Consider the following 23,005-nt stretch of genomic DNA (forward strand, 5'->3'; position numbering starts at 1 on the left):
AAAAGAGGGCGAACAGTTGAGCAATAAAGAGTTTTGATTGTACGGAAATTAGTAAAATCAGGGGATATTCTGTTAATAAAGTCAAGTAATTTCAGTGATTTATTTACTGTATTATCTATATGCTCGTTGTTCGTTAGTTTATAGTCCAAAACAATGTCTAAATCTCCGATATACTTAATTACATCAATTTTGTAGTTTTCTATAAGGTGCTCGAAGGAAATCGGTTGTTTTGTTCTATGAAATGACATTATTTTGCATTTTTTAAATATTTAATTTTAACTTATTGACTTTAAACCATTGGTTAAAAGAATTAATGTCTGATCTGTCTGAGAAAACAGTCTTGTAAAGTTTGAAATATTTTGAGAATTTTGCTGTGGTCCGCGAAAAGCCAAAAGCGAGAAATAATTAATATACACTTGTTCTTACCTTGGTATGGTGTACATGACCATGGAAATAACTATGACGAAAAAGGTCCCAACGACGATGTACGACATGACAAGCAGGTAAACTTCATTCATGGCAGGTCGATAGAGAAACGCCAACAGCACTGAAACAAATAAACAACTTCAATATAATGAATATGTAAAAAAAGGATGAAAAAAACTACAGGGAATACGGTAGCCAAGCAAATATGAAATTGGTGAAGGGTGGGTGTTTAAATATAAATAACCCTTTACAATCTGAATTGATTTTCGCGAATACATAAAATAGTATTCTGTCTGCACCGAAGACATTATTTAAAAACTTTTGGTATTTCCATTTGTTTTAATCTTTTGTACTTTACATTAAAATATGTAAGAAAAATGTAGAAAACTCAACTTGAAATACATTTTTATTCAACAATGTAAATGTATAAAATGGTGCGGCGTACGAATAAAGAGTAAATACCAAAAAATACAGACTAGGAAAATAATAATAATTTAAAATTAATTTTTATTACTGGTTTTCGTGCGGTCTCTTCACATTTATTATTTTTAAATCCATGTTTTTACATTTTAAAGTAATCAAAATTTAAACACGAAGAGAGTTAAGTGAATAAAGCTACGTATTTAAAATAGCAAAGAACTCTTACATAAAAGACATTATCTTACACAAAGGAGATAAAACACTTAAAAATGCAAATGCATGCTTACTGTATTGTCTTTATAATACTGACGTTGAAACTCCGTGTTCGGGACTTGTGTAAAAACGAAAAAGTTTCAAATCGTTTTATGTTTCGTACTCTGAATGAGATATAAAATATACTGAGTGAATATATGCGTATTTTTAAAAGTTACATCAATTTTCTTACGGAATGTGAATTTTTAATTCAAAATAACTTTGTTGACTGATTTGAAGAAATTTCTTTTGTTGTCTTAAAATAACGTGATATTACTTTTTCCTCTTTTCACAAATAAAAAAAAATGGTTAGGTACACTACGTATTGAAAATACATAAAATAATACTATGCAATTATTTGTTTAATTATTATTGATGGACTTTTATGTTTTTTTTTTTTTAATATTCTATAATTCAATGTACATTATTGATTGTGGTCATTTTAAAAGCAAAGAATATAACTTATTTTTTTCTTTGCTTAATAAATAACGTATTTTCATCTTAGCTAGCCTTCCTTTATTCCCTGCGGGATATGGATGCTGGATATTCCGACACTTTCCATTTGTCACTGTCTTGGCTTCTCTGTATCCAAGCACCACCAGCTATCCAAACAATGTCGTCGGTCCATATCTTTGGTGGCCTTCCGGCAATTTTTTTATTTGTCCAGGGCCTTCACAATATAATTAGCACCAATGTGGTTTCTCCCTGTCAAGCCGTATACTCTGCCCATAGCCACTTTAGTCTTGGGACACGGCTCATGGCATCAGCAACTTTGGTTCTTTGTAATATTTATTTAAATATTTCAATATGCTAACATTTTATCTTAACGTTAACAATTCATTTTGTTGAATATGATTCTTTTACTTTTGAACAACATGCAGCCAGGATATCAATTTGCACAATTTGAAATAATGCTGTGTCAGCGGATGTCTTGAGAAAAAAATATCAAATGCCCATTTTTTTAACAAAAATGTACAATACTATTTGACAATGTTTTGAGTATGTCCAAATGCTTGCAGACTGGCTAGATCTTCTCCCTAGGGAGTTGTTCATATTGAAATTTGTTGCAACAGAGAGGGAAAACATTTTTGAAAAGGGAACATGGGAGTCTAGGCATTTACAGGGCTGTCATTGGTTGGTTTAAGTGTCCACTTCACACACTGTGTAACATTCAGCGTTATGCCTTTGTTTGAACAGCCTAAGGTTTCAGCTCTGTTACTTCACAAAAGTCAACAGATGGAAGGAAATGAGGAAATATAAATGTTTAAACATAGGCAGAATGGTGAATGTTACACCGTGTGTAAAGTGTCTACTTAAACCAGCCAATGACAGGTCATAAGCACTGTACATTCCTAGACTCCCATATTCCCTTCTCAAAAATGTTTTCCCTCTCTGTTGCAACATGTTTACAATACTATTGGTTTAGAGTTAAACAAAGACGTGTTCAAATTATAAGACCAAATAAAAAAGGTATGATATTTTCAGCTATCTCTGCTTCTGGCTGATATTGTTTTATAAATTATTTTTCTATTTTAATGTCATTAAATGTACCCTTAGTCCTATTTAAACGTTTTAAACACATTGAATGTAGTGGCAATATCCAAATGATATTTTTTACCGACATGCGACAGCCCTAAAGGTCATTTGTAAGAAATTTCTTGTTTATGAGAAAAAGTTTTGAAAATGTTCATTCTAGCAAGGTGTTTGTTTAATCCGCAGTGCCCTGGGCGGGCTCTAGTGTATGTACAAAATACACGTACCAAAAATAATGTTGTGTAATAAGATCTGGTCAAAATATAAGTAAAAATAAATTGCAGAGTCATCTGCAGGCGATTACTAGTACTTAATTTAACTCGGAAGAGTCTTAAATACATAAAATAAAGTAATATGCTAATTAAAAATACTTAACTTCAATATCAATACATAGATGGCGCTCCAACACGCTTGTGAATGGTTTCTCATTTAATAACATATATACAAAAATCAAAAATGTTACCTGTGTCGATATTCGCTAGTAAGCGGAATGGGGAATGTTGTAGTACGTAAAGTGGCCACTTAACCCAGCCAATGACAGGTCATACGCCCTGTAAGCGCTCGAATATCCATAATCTTGAATTTTAAAAAATTCTACCTCATCTCTGTAGGGATATTAATAAAAAATCTAGTGATAACCTTCACTTGATTTTGGCTGAGATTTATTAGGTCAAAAGCAAAACTTTGCGAGCATTCTTTTATCAGGTTTTTTGCATGGTGCTGATCAGGTACTTTTTGCCAGAGCTTTACACTCTGCTTCCTGGCCCATGTTCAACTGGATGTCACCATACCATAAAATTGTTTACTTTCTAATTTTTGTGTTTTATTTTTTTGTCGTAAGATAAATAACATATAATTCGTGATTTATATCAGTTACTAAATATTTTGAAGAAGTGTTGGCTAGATCGAAACTAGTGGATATTTCCTAAAGTTATTATATAATATATGTATTTCCTAAATTATTTCCTAAAATTAAATAGTCCTTCAGTTTATGTTGAAATAAAATCAAATAATTTGGATATTAGTGTTATATTTTCTGTACATGTTTTTACCTTCTTAATAAGATTTTTTTTTAAATTAAAAAAAAAAAAAACATTTTAGGTGTCTTCACAAACAAATAATAAAGGGTTGAAAGTAAATAAAATAGAAATATTTCACATTAGGAAAGCTTTAAAAAATAATGTTCCTTTGATCAATAATCAAACAAACTTCTAATATAGTCCTTTATACGATGTTCCATTGAATGGTCACCCTATTAAGCTTACCCCCTCCCTCTATCCCTTCTACCTTTTTCATTAATTCTCAAACAACAGAATGTTTTCATAATTTAATCAGTGCATGTTTGACCTAGTCAGTGCATGTGCTTATTCAAATGCATGTCGTGTTGGTTTTATATTTTTGTGCAACAACTATGGTGAAGGTGTATAGTGGGTTTTGCATGTTGGTTTAATTGACGAAGTGACAGGTACGTCTCGAAACCAGTAGACATAGAAAAATTAGTAGCTGGTTATATAAAAATATTTTATAGCATTTAGTAAAATGTTTGACCACAAAGTTAATGCTTTAAATATTAATAATAGTCGATAAAACTTCATACTTCACTTATGTTAATAATTTAAAATAGTTTTTATAAAATTAGTAGTAATTATTACCAAAGCATGTTGTGTTATATTAAATAAATTAATGTTACTAAAAAAAATGCGGAGATACGAATAAAAAAAGTTATTTGTAATATTTTTTTACCGGTTACATTTTAATCAACAAAGCAACATTTAAAACGAAATTCAAATGTTGGAAAAACTAAGAAATAAACTTGAAACTCGAAGCTTAGACCAAAACGTGCATTTAAAATTCTGGTTTTACGAACGGTTAGTTTCACAGTTCGGAATCCACACGTTTGTAAAATGTCCAACTTTCATGTAATTGAAATAGTTCAAAAAAGTTCGCACGGTACAAGAATTACAAAATAGTTACAACAGTTGACAACAATAACGTTCTGTTCGAATATATTTAACTAAAGTACAATGTGATTAGTACTGAAGAGTGTTCTTGACTCAGTAATTGCATGAGTTTATAAAGTTTAAATTCCAAAGCTACATTTAATTCTCAGACGCATTGATTAGCATTGTAATCTTTACATTAAAAAGAGTTTAATGCAGTTAAACTGATTTTAACGAATTTTTCGGGATTTTGCAATTTTTTTATTGCGTTCTATCTCTACCCAACAAATTTGACCATATGTATTTATTAAGTCTTAAAAAAAAACTTTTTTTGAAGAGCGCAGAACTTTGCAACAGAAGTAGTTTGAATCTTGTTCTGTTTCTTCCATTTCTGGAATTGTCGGAATTTTATTCCATTTCTGATCAACTTAAAATGTATTAATAAATATGAAATATATAAATAATTGAAGCACTTACTTTTTGACTATCCATATTAAATAATATAACTTTGCATTTAGATGTTTGCAGATATACATACTTTAGGTACCATTTGAAATGTTTTATGAAGCTTTGGTGGTAAGTCAAAATAATTTTTAAAAGCCTTTTTTACACCTGACAAAGGATCAGAAAGAAAACATTACTTTTAGTAATTTTTCTTTATTAAACATTTTTTTATAACAAGTATAAGAAAAAAACAATTTAACGATATTTATCATTGCTACTTATGATATTAAACTTATTAAAATATTCACAAAACTGAATAATAATATATTTTTCAACTGCGTAATATGCAGAAAATACAGAGTTATATTAAATTCCTCTGTAGTCAAATTATTGTTCGAAACAATTTTTATTTTAACCATAAAACTGTTCATTCGTTAATTATATTCCAGCATTTTACAATAAAAGTTGCTCACATTTTTCGAATAACCTTTAACGAACATTGTTGTTTGAGGCTTGCTTGTGTGGATATTTTTAATAAATAATTATTGTGCGTATTTACGTACTGCCTTTATATTTGTAACTTTTTACGTCAAATGATATTGCCGCCTCTACCGGGAATTTGTTTTCACTGTCATTGGTGGTTTTTTCTGTCATTGGTGTAGACATTGAAATATTTCGTAAATAAAAAGTCTTAATAAGTTTTTCTTTCTACCCTTCCCATAGAAGTTTAAAATAAAAATATTCTTGTTATCGCAATAGCTCTCGATTAATTTTTTTCAAGATTTTCAAATACTTTTTCCCATTAATTCTAAAAGGCTTACGGCCAACAAAAATCAATTAAAAAATAAATTGGAATGAGAAAATATAAAATTAATTCAGCATTTTTCGAGCATTTCCAATGTTGCCATTTTAATTTGAACAAAAAAACAGTTCTTTTAGTAAATAACATAAAAAAATTATTCAGTAGGTATGCGAGAAGTAAACTACGGTTACTTCAAATATGATGGAATGGAGTTATTACTATGTCGAAACATAATTTTTTATCCCCTATTACATGGTAAATAGCATTACTTTTAATTTATTTATAAAAAAAAAAATAGTATCTCCACACCACATTGGAGGTTAAAAATGGTATGAAAACATGTAGTACTCCCATGGATTTTCAAAATGCGTATTTTTGTATTGCGTTTCAATATTTTTTAGGAAACAAATTTAATTTTAAGCCTCTCTTTGAAAAAATACAAGATATTTAAATCACTTATTGGTCTCTCCCGAAAAATTGGGTTTTTGGAGATACTGTTGATTACCTCTCGCATGGGGAATTTCTCTTAGAAATTATTCACTAACTGTAATTATAAGTAAGAAATACGCACAGAAATATTAGTTGTAGATAATAAATAAATTTAACTAATTTAACATACCCAATACAATAAAGCTGACTTTTTCATTTATAAGTCAATATTTTACGATATTATGATTCAACAGAGGTTATTTAAATCCAGATTTATTTAAACCTATTTAAACGGAGCTTATGAATTTAAACGTTCACGTTACAAACTGTGAAACAATTACCATTCTGTGCCGTTTAGATGCTAGATGTTTTTTGTTCTTGTTTAATTTAATCTCAAAGTTTCAAATTCGGGTCGGTTTTCTCAAATTCCTAATTGCAAATCAAGTTTTTGTAAATAGTTCCATGGCGGGCTGATCCATAATATCGCGATACTACCACATAACCGTAACCTGATTCAAAAATAATGTGCGTATGGATGCAATAATGAATCTAATGATTTTATGTATTCAACCTCTGTTTTTTCAACCACCTTTAGGATAAGACATATAATATTGATGTGACTTTGCAGTCAAATAATGAATATACATGTAGAATATAATAGGGTATTTTCACGTTTTTTTTTTATTTTGCAAAAAAATTGAAAAAAAAATTACGATGGTAACTGTACTGTTTTTATTTTTTTATGTCCACGCGTTAATTTTTCAGAGCGGTTTAAAAACGTATACTTTGAATTGGCGCCAAAACGAACATTCGGATGCCGTATGGGCTTGTGACGTCACGCGTTACGAATTTGACTGACCGTTCAAACAAATTCATACGAATTTGTATAGCCTACGTGTTGTTTTTGTTGTAATTGGTTGTTTTAACTAATTAACGCGCATAAAATGTCTTTAGTTATAAGATACAAGTACTGTTTAATTCCGATGTGCACAAACACTACGGTGAAGACGCAAAATAAAGCTTTTTTCGCCATTCCTAGTACCTAATGAAAAAATGCAGAAAAAGTGGTTTAACGCATTTGAACGTTATGAAACGAGATTTTAAAAAAAACAAACCACTATTCTTTTTTCCGTAGGTCTTGTTCAGTACGAAATACTATATTTTATGGTGTAGACTGTAGACTATAAACATTTACTAACAGTAGGTACTGAAATTAGCACTTATAAAGCTTGACAGGTACTACAATACTAAAATAGTTTATTCTTTGAACGTTATTGTTTATATTTGTATTATATTTCTGTACTTATGTTACTTAGTTTAATTTGTGGAACTGTTGGTTTTCTATATGAATAAAAAATAAAATTACGAAAAAATTGCTGTATGAAAACCTACCTTATTTATTTGTGAAATTTATTGCATTTACAAAATGGCAACTGACCTTGAGATGCTGGACAGTTTTCACACTTGCAGGAATCTATTATTTCCTAGACTTCATCGCAAATCAACGTCACCGAGTACGATTTGGTTCTAACTTTAAGTTCTGCTGGGGTGACTCGACCTTTTACCATTCAAATATCACCCGTCCGTTTTACTTGAATGTAATCTATACTATAGATTACATTCAAGTAAAAAGTAGATTCTATAGCACTGTCTCCGTAATTTACCCTAGCTGATATATTAAGTAAATCACATTTAATAAAAAAAAGGCACTAACACGCACTCGAGTAACAGAGATGTTTACAAGCAATGGTATTTTATGGATTATGTTGTGTCAAAGTCACGTTACTTCCCTTTTGCATTAAATGTACGCTAAACAATATATTTATAGTACATGCAAATAATACAACTATTTGAATGAATACATTCTGGAAGCAAACATGATATATTTGCTTACCTTACGGCCTTTACATATCTATACTCGAACTTAAAAAGTTTGTATTGGATGAGAAAAAAATACCCATCATGATTATATCTATTTTGGGCAAGTTATCGGACTTTCCTTGTAAAAAAACAATTTTAGTCATAATGCTATGGATGTTTATAAATGAAAACAAAAAAAAAACAAAGGAAAAGACGAAATTTAACTAGAAAAAACAAATAAAAAGTCACAAACCGCCCGCGTCGGAGTATCTCAGTATAGGATTTGAGTGAACGTAGGATATATAAGTCACGCGTGACGTCATCAACGCTTTTGGCCAGTTACGGGCTGTTTTATTTCTATCAAACTTTAAATAGGAAATTATAAATGAAAACATTCGTTTCAGATTTTGATAGTTATATGGTTCGAATCGTAAAAATATTCTTTAAATACTGAATACATTAAAAATCATATCCCCAGTTTATGAAAATACCCTATTGAGGTGGCATATGATAGTAATTTTGTTGAATTTTTCGAACCTCGTAAACGCGTAAAAGAACACCTTACTTAAAATACACCGTCCGAATGATTTTTTAATGTTTTATCATCATCGTTTCCCTACACGAACCTAGTGATGTATAATATACTGCATTGGTGCTTCAATCGCATCATATATTGATCAACTTTATTTTATACAAAGTAAAGTGAATAGTCTTACGCTTCAGGTGCCAGTCTAAGGACATTAAAAAATTAAGTTTTAAATCATATTTAAACTTAATATTTCACATTTTCCCTCCCAGGAATCAAACCCGGAATCTAAAACATGGTAGGCAAACAACCCAACCATTGCATTGTTTAAGCTAAGAAAGTATTAATTATTTAATTTATTTATTTAACTTTTTGTACATAATGTTATTTGTATATTGGCGGGCTTATTGCCAAATGGCAATTTCTTCCAACCAACCAATAAAATAAAAGTTTTATTTTTATAATTCAAGTTACAGAACATATTCAATAGAAAAAAAAAAAATAAACAGTTAAAAATGTATAAAAATAGCTAAATCTATTTTACAAAGCAATAAATGACGTTTGATATGAACCAATTCATTTTATTTTTAAATTTTTGTTTTGTTTGTTTTATATGTTCACATTTTTATATTCGTTTATTTGAATAAACCGAATGACGTGCATACCTCATGTTTTTTTAATGTCGTATTAAAATGCAATTTTATTTTGGACAATAAAACATAATATTATATAGGAATATTGCGAACTCAGTTTTACCATAATTGTAACGCAGGGCGTCAATTTATTTAAAACATGGTTTAGGTTTTTTTTTATAAATATTTTTAATTTATTTAATATGCAAAGGGCAAAATGGCGAGACAATATAAAACAATATTTTATATACAAATGTGATATAACTAGTACTTAACCAGATAAGTATCATAGATTTTTTTTTAAACTCTTGATATAATAATTCATAGTAAATATGTGTAAGCATAAGCATTTAAATCCGGTTGTGGTTGCGTGGCTAGTGTTGCTGACTGATCAGGTCCAAGGTTTAAACCCCACTCTACCCCAACTTAATTTCCATTTTCTAATAGTGAGTTATCTACAAGTCCTTAAAAATGGCCACCAAAATTGAAATATTTGGGTAAATTATAAAAACTAATATTTAAAAAAAAAAGAAAAATAATAATAATCATAAAATAACATAATTATGAATTATTCAGATAACCATAATAATGAACTCTTATTTTAAGTACACCGAAACCTAATTTATTCCAAAAATAAAAATTGTGTTAAAAAGTAAAATGCTAGATTTTCTAGCATAAAAATAATTTCGAGATTTTATTTTAAGAAATTTTTTTGAAAAATATGACTTGACCAAAATTTTATTTTTAAAATAGGAATAAAGATTTTTCCCTATCACTTTTCGTATACCTCCCTGCACCTAGTCAGTAAAAGAGAGATGTAGCTAATTCTCAAAAGAAACACTATATTACTTTTACGCATTGATAATTTAATGTTTATTTTCATTCCGCGTAACTTCAAAAACCACCTGGTCCGGTGTATAATTGACTGATTTCCTATATTAACTAAATGCGTTGTTCAGCTGAGAGTAACCATCGAGTAAAAACACTCGTCAGAGATTTTAACTGCTAAAAATTTACACAATACAAAAAAACCTGTCCCAATCTTTTCTATTGTCTTCTCCGCGCAATGCGAATATTTGTTATCTTGACGCCAATCCGGAACTCAGAGATCATTTGAAGCATTTGCAGAATCAATGAATATGCTTCATTTTCAATTTTAAAAAGTATGATCATGTATTACTCATTCGCCCCGGACTCAAGTGGCTTTATTTTTATCTCTCTCACTTCTTTATAATATTCTTCACAATCCTTGCTCTCCAAAATACTTTGCTGAGAATTTCATTTACTTTTCTGATCATGGTCTTTCGCTTTGCTCTTCTCAGGGGAAAACACTTTCCATTCCTCGACAAAGCACATCATTTTTCAGCATTTCCTTTTCCGTCCAAGCTACTAGACTTTGGAATGAGCTACCTTCACTTCTCTAGCCACCTTCTCTAGCACCTTCTCTAGCCACTTTCAAGAAACGCCGGAAACATTATTTTATATACCCTGATTCCTGAACTTCCCGAGTATTTACTGTTTTTTTCTTAAATATATATTTTTATCTCTTTCCATGGTTTCCTCAGTTCTAGTTCCAACTCTAATGTATGGGAGCGAAGTATAGAGTAGGAAAAATAATGATGAAAGTAGGTTAAATGCTGTCGAAATGCGATCCCTCAGGCGAATGTGTGGTAAACCGATTTATGATAGGTGCACAAATTTCGAGATCCGTGAAGTGTGTAAGGCTGAGACATGCATTATTGACAGAATCAAGAAAGGGGTGCTGCGTTGGTTTGGACATGTAGAGCGAATGGACAGCGAAAGAACGGCTAAAAGGATCTAAGATGCAAATGTTGATGGATGCAGAAAACGAGGAAGACCGAGAAAGACATGGCACGATCAAGTATATCAAATACTTGAAGATGGACATGTCAAAAGTAGGAATAATCGGCGTGCGTTCATGAAAAGATGTATGAATGTAGAGGAAGCGAGGTCTGTATGCCAAAATAGAGTGTTATGGCATTCTATTCTCTCTGCGGGGAAACGGCGTGATGGTTTGTTGTTGTTGTTGTTGTTGTTGTTGTCCATGGTTTCTATTTCTCTCTCGTTCTAAACTCATTATCTGATCCCAAATCCTTCGTAATTAAAGATGGATAACAAAATGTACTTATTTTTATAGATGTTAATATATTCATGCCTCATCTCCCATTTAAAAAATAGACGTTATTTTAAATAAAGCACGCTTTTTTTATTTCAATAAATGTAGGTATCTTTCGATATACGTTTATGGTTTTCTAGTACAAAATTTTGACCAATCTTTTTATTTGACTTGTCTGTTTTTTGGTTGGCTAAACGTTATTGCTTTAAGCAATAAGTCCGTCAAATTACTTATTTTTGGAACTTAAAGTTGTTTATAAATAAAAGTTTATTAAAATAAAGCTCACCGATGTAAACACACGTAGTAAGCACGCACGAACACAGCATGACAATCTTTCCAATCCGTTCACTGGTATATCCAATCCTGAGTATCTCCGCCGCCTCACCCCTGTCAGCCGCGGTATCGAAATGAAAGTTTTCATCGAAACTTGTCCCGGAGTATGGAGTACTACCCAAATTTTCAACAGGGAGGCCAAATCTTCCATTCGGATAGCCGTTCCAGGGAGTCATGTTGTCCTCGAAATTGTGCGCATTGTTCCCCAAGACAAGCAGAGTAGAGTGCACGGCTATCATTGCCAAGGTTATAACGATAAGCAGGACCAACAAATACGTCATGTTGGCTTGGTTCATGCGAAGGAAATACCTCTGGTACAACATCTCGATCTGAAAGAAAAAAAAAAAACATTTTACAATTACATTTCATTTCAATTTTACATGTCATTTTTGTAAGGCTTCAGGAATTTTCGGTTTTGTCTCCACTCTATCTTGTTATGTCCCAACCCATGATGATACATTGGTAATACTAAATTATCTCTGCTGAATTAAAAACGCAATAAAAAAAACCAATACGCATTTAATTTCAGTTATATTTTTTTTACGCAAATATGTAATTTATTGTAATTGTATGGATTTATCAAAAAGTTTCATGTAATTTCTGGTTATTATGTTTGATTTATCTTCAATGTTAATAGTTATTTGTTATTAAATATCAATATTTATTGCTATATAGTTTGTTATTATTGAATAACATTTATTGTTAATTATTATTATTTTTGCTGAAGACAATTGTTTGAAAAACACTAACAGAGGAACATTCTGCACAGCTGTAATTATTTTTCGTAATTAAAACAAATAAATAAATAATTTTGGATATTTTCATTCAAATATGTGTTTCATGTAAAAACGTAACACGTAAATATTCTAAATATCGCCATATCTTTTCGTTTTTTTTATCTGAAAGATTACCGAGTGTTACATAAATTCATTAATTTTGAATAAGACTTATGTCTTTGTGAAATAATCAATAATAATAAAAACACATAAAAAAACCTAGTCTATTTTCAAAATTTTAATTGCCTCTTGTAGTTTAGTGGTAATTGCGGTTTTTGCTATGCATATATTATCGGGTACGATTACTGACAAGGGTCTTGTATATAAATTTCAAAAAGTATATTTTAAAATTTGGTTTCTTGGGCTGGCACTTAGTCAGATCATTTTGCTTTCATTTACAAAAAAAAATATCCTTGATTAGTACACATACAAATGCTGTGTTTTATGTATCATCAGGTACACATAGGTCAGAGGGTGATGAAAAAAAAATGTCATTGCATTTTTTCAATAAATAATCAAGAAAGGGGTGCTACGTTGGTTTTGATATGTGGAGCGAATGGACAGAGAAAAAACAGCTAAAAAGATATACGATACGAATTTCAATGAATGCAGAGAACGAGACTGTCCTAGAAAGACATGGTCTGACCTTATTTATTAAATACTTAGCAAAATAAAGATGGACATTTAAAAAAATCGGCTGGCATGCACGAGAATAAGTGTGAATGTAAAGGTAGCAGGGTCTGTGTACGTTCTATGCATTCTGCTTATCCCTATGGGAAAACGGCACGATGGTTTGTTTTGTTTGTTCCGAATGCTAATATGAGAAATAGTTTGGGTAGTCCACGCATGAAAAATGGAAGTATTTATTTGATTTAAAATATTAATACACAGCAAGCAATACGACTAAATAATATATACATTATAAAATATTCTATGAAACACAGTGATATGTACAAAAACTTTTTCAATATCTCGAGAGAAAACAATTTTCCATTACAGCCCTAGCTGAGTTCAAATATTATGTGGGGAGGTTTGGTAATGCCAACTCTCTGTGCAAAATCTGAATACCTTTGCTTTGAGATACGAGAATCCTAATTTCAAACTGAGTAAATGAGAATCTTCCTTTCAATGAAGATTATTAATTTAATGTGAATGTATAGTTTTACAATCATATATAATAACCCAAAATGATTACAGGACACAAATACTGAAAACGTGTAATTTTATTTTTAAAACAAAAAAAACCCAATGCTCCATTGTTTGTTCAGTCTTGTTTGACTTATTTTGTGTAGAATAGAACTCATATCGATAATGTATTTATTTTAATATAACTACATCTACATATTATATCTTCAGTTAATTTTAGAGATAAAGAATCAACGTGAATTTAACGGCTATTGATAAGATTCTGCAGATTTTTTATACCTTTATCAACAAAGATTTGAGAAGCTACCTGCCTTTAACGAATAATATTAATAATTATATTAATAATTATTAATATTGCTCAACTCTAAAAATACTTTGCTCAATATTTTTGTTGCGCCCTGTGATGTAATATTGTGTTATTAGAAGCAAATACGGAATATTTTTAAGTTCAGACATTTAAAAAAAACATGCAGACATACTGTTTAATGATTTTTTCCATAATTTATTACAATAAACATATTATTTAGTTCTGTCACACCAAAAAAAATCATAAATACGTTAGTTATCTTATATGCGTGCGTCTTCCATTACTGTCAATAACTTACTGTGTTCACTGAATCTGTTTCACACAAACACAGGCCACAGAACAGTGTCTTTTCGTTTCCTTGTTATGAGTCCTATCTTCGTGCTTTTTCTTTTACGTATTTATTGCTGTATTGGCGTCTCATTTATTCCTAGCATAGCGCGGATAAATATTTTTTGTACTAAAACCCTGCATATGTATACAAATTTAACTTGCCAAATCCGGTGTGAAAATGTCCATTTGAAGATTATTAAAAAAAAAAACGTTTTCTTTAAAAAAAAAACAGGAGAGATATATCAAGTCTTGAATTGTACGTAGACTAGTGTCACATCACAGTCACACAAATATTAAAATGAAATAAAGATTCTTTTTCAGTCACTCAAAATAATACTACCATAACACAACATTTTCAGATATATATATTACATCCACAGAAAAGGTTGGTTTAGTAAGCGATCGAAATGTAGAAAAAAAGAATCTGTCATTTAACATAACGCTAGAATCTCACAAGTTATTCACATATAAGTATTAAATATTCAAAAAAAAGGTTAGGTGGGTGGGCGATCAAAATGTGAAGAATCTGTAATCTTAAACTATTATACTAAGAATATAATTCATACAACTTAAATATTGAGTCAAATGAAACTCAGTATTGATCAATCACTTTCTAAAACGTCCTTGACAAGAGATAATTATAAGTAAATGTCATAAATTATTTGTATACAACCACTTACAAACTTGTCTATGTCTATCGGTTTCGAGACGTATAGGGTGGCCATTACAATGTAACATCATATAATGGGCTATACTAAAAGGTTGTTTGATTATTGATCAAAGAAACATTATTTTAGCTTTCCTGATGTGAAAAATTTTCATATTATTTGCTTTTAATCCTTTATTATTCGTACGTCAAATTTTATCTGAATCTTAATTTAAGTCATGATTTAAATTAATTTAGTTATTTGAAAATTGAAAGAAATGATTATTGTAAAGACACATTATAAGTTTTTTTAAACACCGATATCAATATTTCTTGACATTTTTTCAACGCACAACGAAAGACAGGAATCACATTCTAATTGATAAACAGATGAATTATTTAATAAATTAATTTTAGCTTTATTATTTAGTAATAATTTACCAATATTTGTATTTGTATAAATGGCAGGATTGACATTATTTAGTAAAAAAAAATGATACATTGGTGAATATAAGTAATGAATTCGTCTCCATTTGTTATTTTTATTAGTATAATCATAATTACTGTTGACAGGACATAAAAAATGTGTCATGGTTTTTTTTTTAGTTTTCTATTTAAAAGAGTCTTTATTATATCAATTGTGCATCCATTATTATTCGCAGTTTTTAAAATAAAAATTCATTTATTTTCGAAGTTATTTTTATAAAGAGGTACATTTATTAAACGATGCAACATTGAATGGAAAGCAAAATGTGTTTGGAAAGTCAGGTGATTGCATGAGTTATCAATGACGATATTCGCGTAGATTGGTTTTTGGCAAATGTTAGTTTGTATTTAATTATTGATGTTCGTTAAGTCGAATCTGGAAAATTAAATTCATTGTCTTTTTGGACTTCTTATGCATGTTGGTTTTAAATTTTTGTACAACAACTATGGTGAATATGTATAGTGGGTTTGCATGTTGGTTTCATTTGTGCCCTGACAAAGAGACGGGCTCATTTCGAAACCGGTAGCAAAAAAAGTCGGTAATTGGTTACGTACAAATATTTAATAACATTTAGTTAAATGTTTCATCACAAAGTTAGTGCTTCAAATGTTAATGATAATTAGTAGATTAATTTTCGACACCAGGCTCCTCACACCTTAAACAAGTGACAGCTCTACGCAAAACTGATCTCCTGGAATCATATTTTTAAATCTAATAACTTCAAATTGGCCAAAACTACAATAAAACTACCAAATATATACCGACAGTGAGTAGTTACATCAAATGCATTCTCATATAAGAGATGGATACGAGTAAGTTATTTTATATATGGACCAATTTGTACCGTGCGTCAGGGAGCAAATGGTAAAAGGCTGTTATTATGCTGAATGCGTTTGTCTTCTAGTGATAACGCAGTAGCAAAATACATTTTAGAATATGAATATTCAATAAAATCGTATTGGTATTCTGTAAAGAGAAGTAAATATCTATTCGACTTTCAACTCAACGCAGCTTTATGCATATTGATTGTGAAGTAGATTTGAAGTTAGTGGGATTTTCTTTCCAGGCTACTGACGGAACTCCTGCTGGTAATTCAGTCGCACACCTGAACTTGAAAAGTTATTAAAACTCAGAATTGAATTAAGGCATTTCTTCTCCGGTAAAATAACTTCGTAATGGAAGAATAACTTGGGTTCCTGAATGAGGTATTTATATTTCTCTTTCCCAGAGAAATTCTCACTCGTGAATTATAGCGTTGTCGAAAAATTGTATCAGAACTTCGTGTTTTGAAGGTCGTTTACATGTGGAAAATACAAATATTGTCTTGTCCCCAGCTCCGCGTCCACGCATAAATAGCAATTTAATAGACAAAACATTCTTCCGAGACATTATCACCGAGATAGACGGGCAAGCATTCTTTACTTATTATTACTCCCCCTAGAGTGCGCGCCCGCATTGTCCTCGTGTAAACGCGCACAGACAAGACCTTACGACATTAGAGATTAGCTCGACGCGTGCGTGCAAAAATGGAGAAAGAAAAAATATTCTTTTAGTTAGTCCTTTAATAACTAAATTCGTCGGCCTCGAAGTCTAACGGTCAGTGCGTTTGTCTACCATTCAAGGGGTTTCGGGTTCGATTCCCGACATGTTAAAAACAAAATATTTATTCAAAAATATGTTTTCACACTAAAATATTACATAGTCCGTGGACTGGTACCTGAAGCATAAGACTGATCATCATACCTTTATGTATCAAAAATGATCAAGGTACGCTGCGATAGGGTACTTAAAAAGTGTCCTTTGCACCATTCGGTGTGAAAATGAAATTATCTGATCTAAACAATTCCAATACATCTTTGTATTGAATGGATGGGTGCGCGTGAATTGATTTGAGGTTAAATAAGAAATATGGATCGCAAGTTATTTACTGAGTAGATACACACAAGTTTCATCCTTACAATTTTGTACAGAAGGAATTTACAAAACCGAACACTGGCGAGGAGCTGGTGGACGGGCGACACGAAATACCAAGAAGAAATGTGCATATTCTTTCGCTGCACGCCGTTTAATTCTTGTCCGAGCTGACGTTGCGTCGGGTAACGCTTTGCGAGCCATAACGGTGTTCGGCCCTGCCAATTTTACGGCTTGATGGTGATGACCTCTACAGTATAAAACAAATTGTATTTTGCGAACTCGCTCTTAATAAACGCCGTCGAGTATTAATTTTTGTAGCACTCACGAGCAAACTGCGGCTGAATTTCCATATTATCCCAGCGTTCTGTCCTTTGCGGTTGAGGCTGTTAATGGTGCTGGGACAAGACGTTATTTTTATATATATTGTACTATTCACATGTAAACGATACTCTGTTTCAGCCTTTATTTTAAAACCCCGCCTTTAACTTATTTTAATCTCGCATAGTAATGAGGAAGTTCAGTGTTTTTTTTCATTTTTTTTATTTGTTACTAGACTGTTAAACTAAGTCAAAAATTTTTTTTTTTAAATTTTTACATATCGTATTATCGGTGCTACGATTTTTTTAAGTTTTGTATTTCTGAAATAACTCCGCGTGTGACGTCAGAGGTTCATTTCCGCTTATTCTCATTCAGTTCTTCCCATTGGTCCAGAAGCGACAAGCAGACCGGAAATCTTCCATAGCTCCCAGATCATAGGTAGATTCACATGAACCAGTGACGTCATTTAAAGTAAGGCGTTTTTAACGAAATATTTTTTCTGTACATTTTCAAGAAACTTTGCCGTACAATTAAATGCTCTAATTTTTACCCCGCGTAAGAAAACATTTTTTGTATCCAATTTCCCGTAGGGCTAAAGTTCCTCATTAAAGTGCTGTTTATATTTTACCAAAGCAATATTTTACTTAAAGATTAGATCTCAACAATTGATTACGTTGATAATTCAGTACCCATGTACATCAACAATTTTAGTTTCCGATGAAAAAAATATAGACGCAAAATATAATTAAATCACCCTTTCTAAAATTAGTCTGAAAAGAATGCTTATTTTTTAACAGAGGTATTTCAATTCAATTTCAAAAGTCAGATCCATACTAAAAAAATTCTCATTATACTAAATATTATTTTCACAGTTTGAATATTTTTTTTTATTTATTTCAAATCATCGTTTGTAGAAATGCACTAGGAAATATTAATTTAATACATAACTTTATAAATGATTACCAACTTTAACTTGAAAAAACATTACTTATTTAATAAAAGTAAAAAAACGATATTAATATATTTGTCAGGTCATTTTCCTACCATGTAAGAGGTCATGGGTTCAATTCTTGTCATCACCATGAAATATTTATTTACAAAGGTATTTTTTCACAAGAATATATAATCGTCCCTAGACTGGTACCTAATACGGAATTATCATACCTTCATGTAAAAACAAAAAAAAATGGATACACTGCTATTGATATACCAACGCAGTGTTTTATGCTAGAGATTAGGGTTTTGGTTTATTTAAAGGAGTATCAGTGACTGTATCATAAATAAAACTTTTTCTAAATAACAGTTTAGAGCTACGTAGTGAGAAAAACTAAAACAAGTAACTGCTAAAAAGTATTTAAAAAATATTATTTACACTATGTTAAAAAGAGGTTTTAGGTAACCGCTTTGAATGCAGAAAATACATGAAGGGTTTAAAATATTTTTGCCGTACAAGAAAATTAAAAAAAAAAAAAATTCTTATGAGCATGTGGTTTGAGAGTACTTAAACTGTCTAAGAAACTTCAATATTTACATACTCGACAAAGACCTGGAAAACGGAAAAATAAAACGCTGGAAACTTACTTAATAAAGAGAAGTGGAAATGAAACCCTCAACGCCAGTTCCTCGTCTATATACAATTAACTACGCCAAATGTCTTTATGCATATACGTATATGTAGACTTTAAAAGTATATAAAATATCGTCGGCATACTGATAAAACTCTTTAATTGACTAAATTTATGAAAACAAGTTACATGGAATTATAAATATTTTCAGCATTAAATTTGTGGTGAAACATTTTGCTAAATGCCATAAAATATTTGTATGTAACCACTTACCGACTTTTCTATGTTTATCGGTTTCGAGACATACCCGTCTATTCATCAGGACACCATTTAAACTAACATACAAAACGCAACACCTTACCTAAATTTGTTGCACAACAGTATAAAACCAACATGCCGATTTCACATTAGGAAAGCGTTAAAAAAAATAATTCCTTTAATCAATAACCAAACAACCTTTCAATATAGCCCATTATACAATGTTCCAATGTAATGGTTACCTTATACATATTAATCTCACGCCTCTTTTTTCTGTCCGAATAGCTGACTACGAAGACGATCTCCAAAGATTATTATACAAATTCCACACATCTTCTCAACGATTTCATATGAAAATCTCCATGGATAAAACGAATAACATGGTAGACTTAAAACAGCCAGTATAATGCACACATTCAATAGACAATAAAATAATAGAGCAATAAATGCCCTTCAAGTACTCAAGTATCCAGCAGCAACGAGCTCTATGCTTAAAAAATGCTATATGGAGGATCAAACGTAAGCTAAAGGAGAGCAAATAATGCATTTATAAAACCCACGTTAGACCTATCAGTATATACGGCATTAAAACAAGGACCAACACCACTAGAACAAAAAGCCTCCTAAGAACGAGTGAAATGAAAACTCTCCGACCCGTTGCGGTATCTGAGACAAAGTAAGAAACTCCAAAATAAGAAAGATTTGAAACGTCGAAAATGTTGTGCGATGGGGAAGATCAAGAAGACGTTTCTGGAGAGCAAATGTAAAAGAGAGCAGATTCAGAAAGAGTGGTGAATATAGTGGCAAGTGCAATAGTAGTTAGCAGCAGACCCCTTGGAAGACCACCAAAAAGATGGCGGGACAGTTGGGCGTCCGCATCCCAGGAACAGGCTCCGAGCAATAACAGAACGCAGTCCTAGAGAAAGCAAAAGAAGAAGAAAAAGCTTCTCCTTTCATTCCTTCCCTCTTTTTAAAACTATTTCTCCAACAACATTAAACATTTTCGTAAACTAATCAGTGCGTGTAAGAGTTGCCTACTGAAAGCATGTGGTTTCAAATCGGCATGTTGGATTTATAATTTTGTGCTACAACTATGGGAAAGGTGTAAAGTGGGTTTTGCAAGTTAATTTAATTAGTGTTTTGACGAAGAGACGAGTACCAGGCGCGTGGGGTGAATATTATCAGAAGAATCATGTTTTTATATTTAGTGGGTGTGATACATATATGTAGATATCTAATTAAAGTCAATATTGCATGTAATCATTTTTGTAAAGTGAGCTTGAGATTGTATTATGAAAATGATCCTTTGTAAGTTTTCCATTAAAATAATAATAATAACTCATAGTTTATTATTTAAAATAAACGGAGCATGTGCGTCCATCGGTAGAGCTGTAAGCATTTGGACAGTACCTAAAACTCGAGGTGTTCTAGAATTTTAGTTAAATTTGAATAAAACTCCATTTAAAACTTGATGCTTTATGTTATTAGAGTATTTTTTTATTTGCATGACTCAAGTTGGAAGCTCTTATCTCTGTGAGTCTCGTAGAACAATAGAACTTTAATGCGCGTGCGCGGAAATTCGAACATTTGTTATAATACTGGTCTCAAAATGAATAGTAGTATCCAGATTCCAGCGCATCAAACAAATACTTATAACTATCAAGGCTAAGGTACCTTGACATAGGAAATACGCATACGTATTTAGGTATGTATTCTGAAAATATTATATAAAATTTTAGATGGCGTGCGCTCGAACATTTTCTGTGATAATTTAAGGAATGTTTTGATGCGTAGCATCCACAGCATGTATGAGCGGAACGCACTTGACGGGTACGTCTTGAAACCGGTAGACATAGAAAAGTTGGCAAGGGATGACTAATAAATATTTAATATTTAGTTAAATGTAGGGAGGAAGACATTGCCTTGGGCAATATGCCCACCCTTTTATGTATAAAACGTGTTAAATAAATAAATACGCCCTTTCAATGGGCCGGAAAAGTGTAAGGTCTTAAAAAAAAATATATATATATTTATATTTATATTAAAGACCTTGAATATATACGTATGGCTAAAACATGAATAAGGAAGACAGAAAATTACTAATGTTAAGTTAAACATTCCAATCAATTTTTCATAAAATAGTAAATAATGCATTGAGAGGATTTTATCAGTATACCGATGATGGAAAAGAGTTTGTGAAGCAAGAATTGTATTCATAGAAGTATTTTTGATTTTCTACTAAAGATATGAAATCGGCTTCTCGCCATGACGAAAACCTACGAGTGGCTTTCACAGCTACCTATTGATAAGGAAACGCGCCTACGATTTACCATTATAGTTTTCAACTACGTAGAATAGTGATTGATGATTGCTAATTTAGTATAACATTCAGAATAAAACAGTTAGAAAATTCAACGAAAACCGTTTTGTAAACATTTGAAAATATTGAAATATCATGCGTGAAATTAAGGCACCCTTCCAAAATTGATATTTTGTTAGCAGAACATACAATTATTTATTTTTAAAAATGTCATTCGCATAAAATTCGTCATCTCATATCGCGAATACCTTAATTTAAAAAAAATATTTCGAGGTGCGTCAAAAATCTAGCCAATAATAGAAACATAACTCAAAATACCATAAAAACAATATTTTTAATCGTTGACAATATTGAGCAATGAATTTATAGCTGTTTCGTTCAGTCTTCTAAAAAAACTGGTATTTATTTAAGGTAAACTTTTTTCTTATAGGAACGTGAATTTCTTTCTTAAATTTATTAATCGATACTTAAAGTGAAAAATGTATTGGATATATTTTTTTTAAACAAGTTCTCCATGAAATTTTAAGTAGTTTCAATTGGTTTGTACTCGCAATAGTATAACGTAAACATCAATCTCCCAACTTTGCTTTGTAAAGTACTTTACAGGATAACAAATGATATTTATTTTGTTTATGTAATTGCAAGATGTCCAGGGTTTGATTTCCGACATGAATGACACGGAATATTTATTTAAAAAATGTTATTGCATAAATTCATTCTGATATTTGAGGCGTACGACTGATCATCTTACCTTCGCGTTACAAAAATGATTAATATACGCTGCTGAAAAGTGATAATTTTTTGATGACTTGATTACAAGAAACTTAAATTTCTTCACAAAAGCTTGATCAGTTTCATGTTATGTTTTTTTTCTTTTTTTTTGTCATTACTCAGTTCTGCGAGTTGAGATCATTTTTGGACTTTCCTTCAGCCATTCTAAAAAAAGCCGGAAGATCTCTCCCAAAAAATTCCAAGTCGTGTGATGAATTGACTAATCTACACATTTTGGACATTGGGGCATAAAAACCAAAGTTGCTCTTAGAAGATTTTATAAATAGCAGATTTTGACTTCTGGTGACACGGTTGGGAACATGAAAAGAAATTGATTGCAACAGAGATGGGACATCACTTAAAGCATTAAGTATTTTGAAAATGAATATCTCAGTTCTACGTCTATTTATAAACCAAATTCAGCGTTTTTAGA

At 31.0% G+C, this 23,005-nt stretch overlaps 1 protein-coding gene across 1 annotated transcript in view; it reads right to left on the reverse strand.

Annotated features, from left to right (window-relative positions):
- LOC148277354 (adenylate cyclase type 6-like) overlaps positions 1-23,005 on the reverse strand; it is a 428,970-nt gene that overhangs the window by 283,904 nt on the left and 122,061 nt on the right. Inside the window, exons 5-6 of the mRNA XM_088233010.1 lie at positions 11,688-12,063; positions 427-547 (exon numbers count right to left, since the gene is read on the reverse strand). Of these exons, the coding sequence (XP_088089136.1) occupies positions 427-547; positions 11,688-12,063 (497 nt within the window). The remainder of the gene's footprint in view (positions 1-426; positions 548-11,687; positions 12,064-23,005) is intronic.

Source organism: Micrasema longulum, unplaced genomic scaffold, assembly GCF_059751315.1.
Source record: "Micrasema longulum isolate JH-2025_06_02 unplaced genomic scaffold, ASM5975131v1 h1tg001048l, whole genome shotgun sequence".
Taxonomy (NCBI): domain Eukaryota; kingdom Metazoa; phylum Arthropoda; class Insecta; order Trichoptera; family Brachycentridae; genus Micrasema; species Micrasema longulum.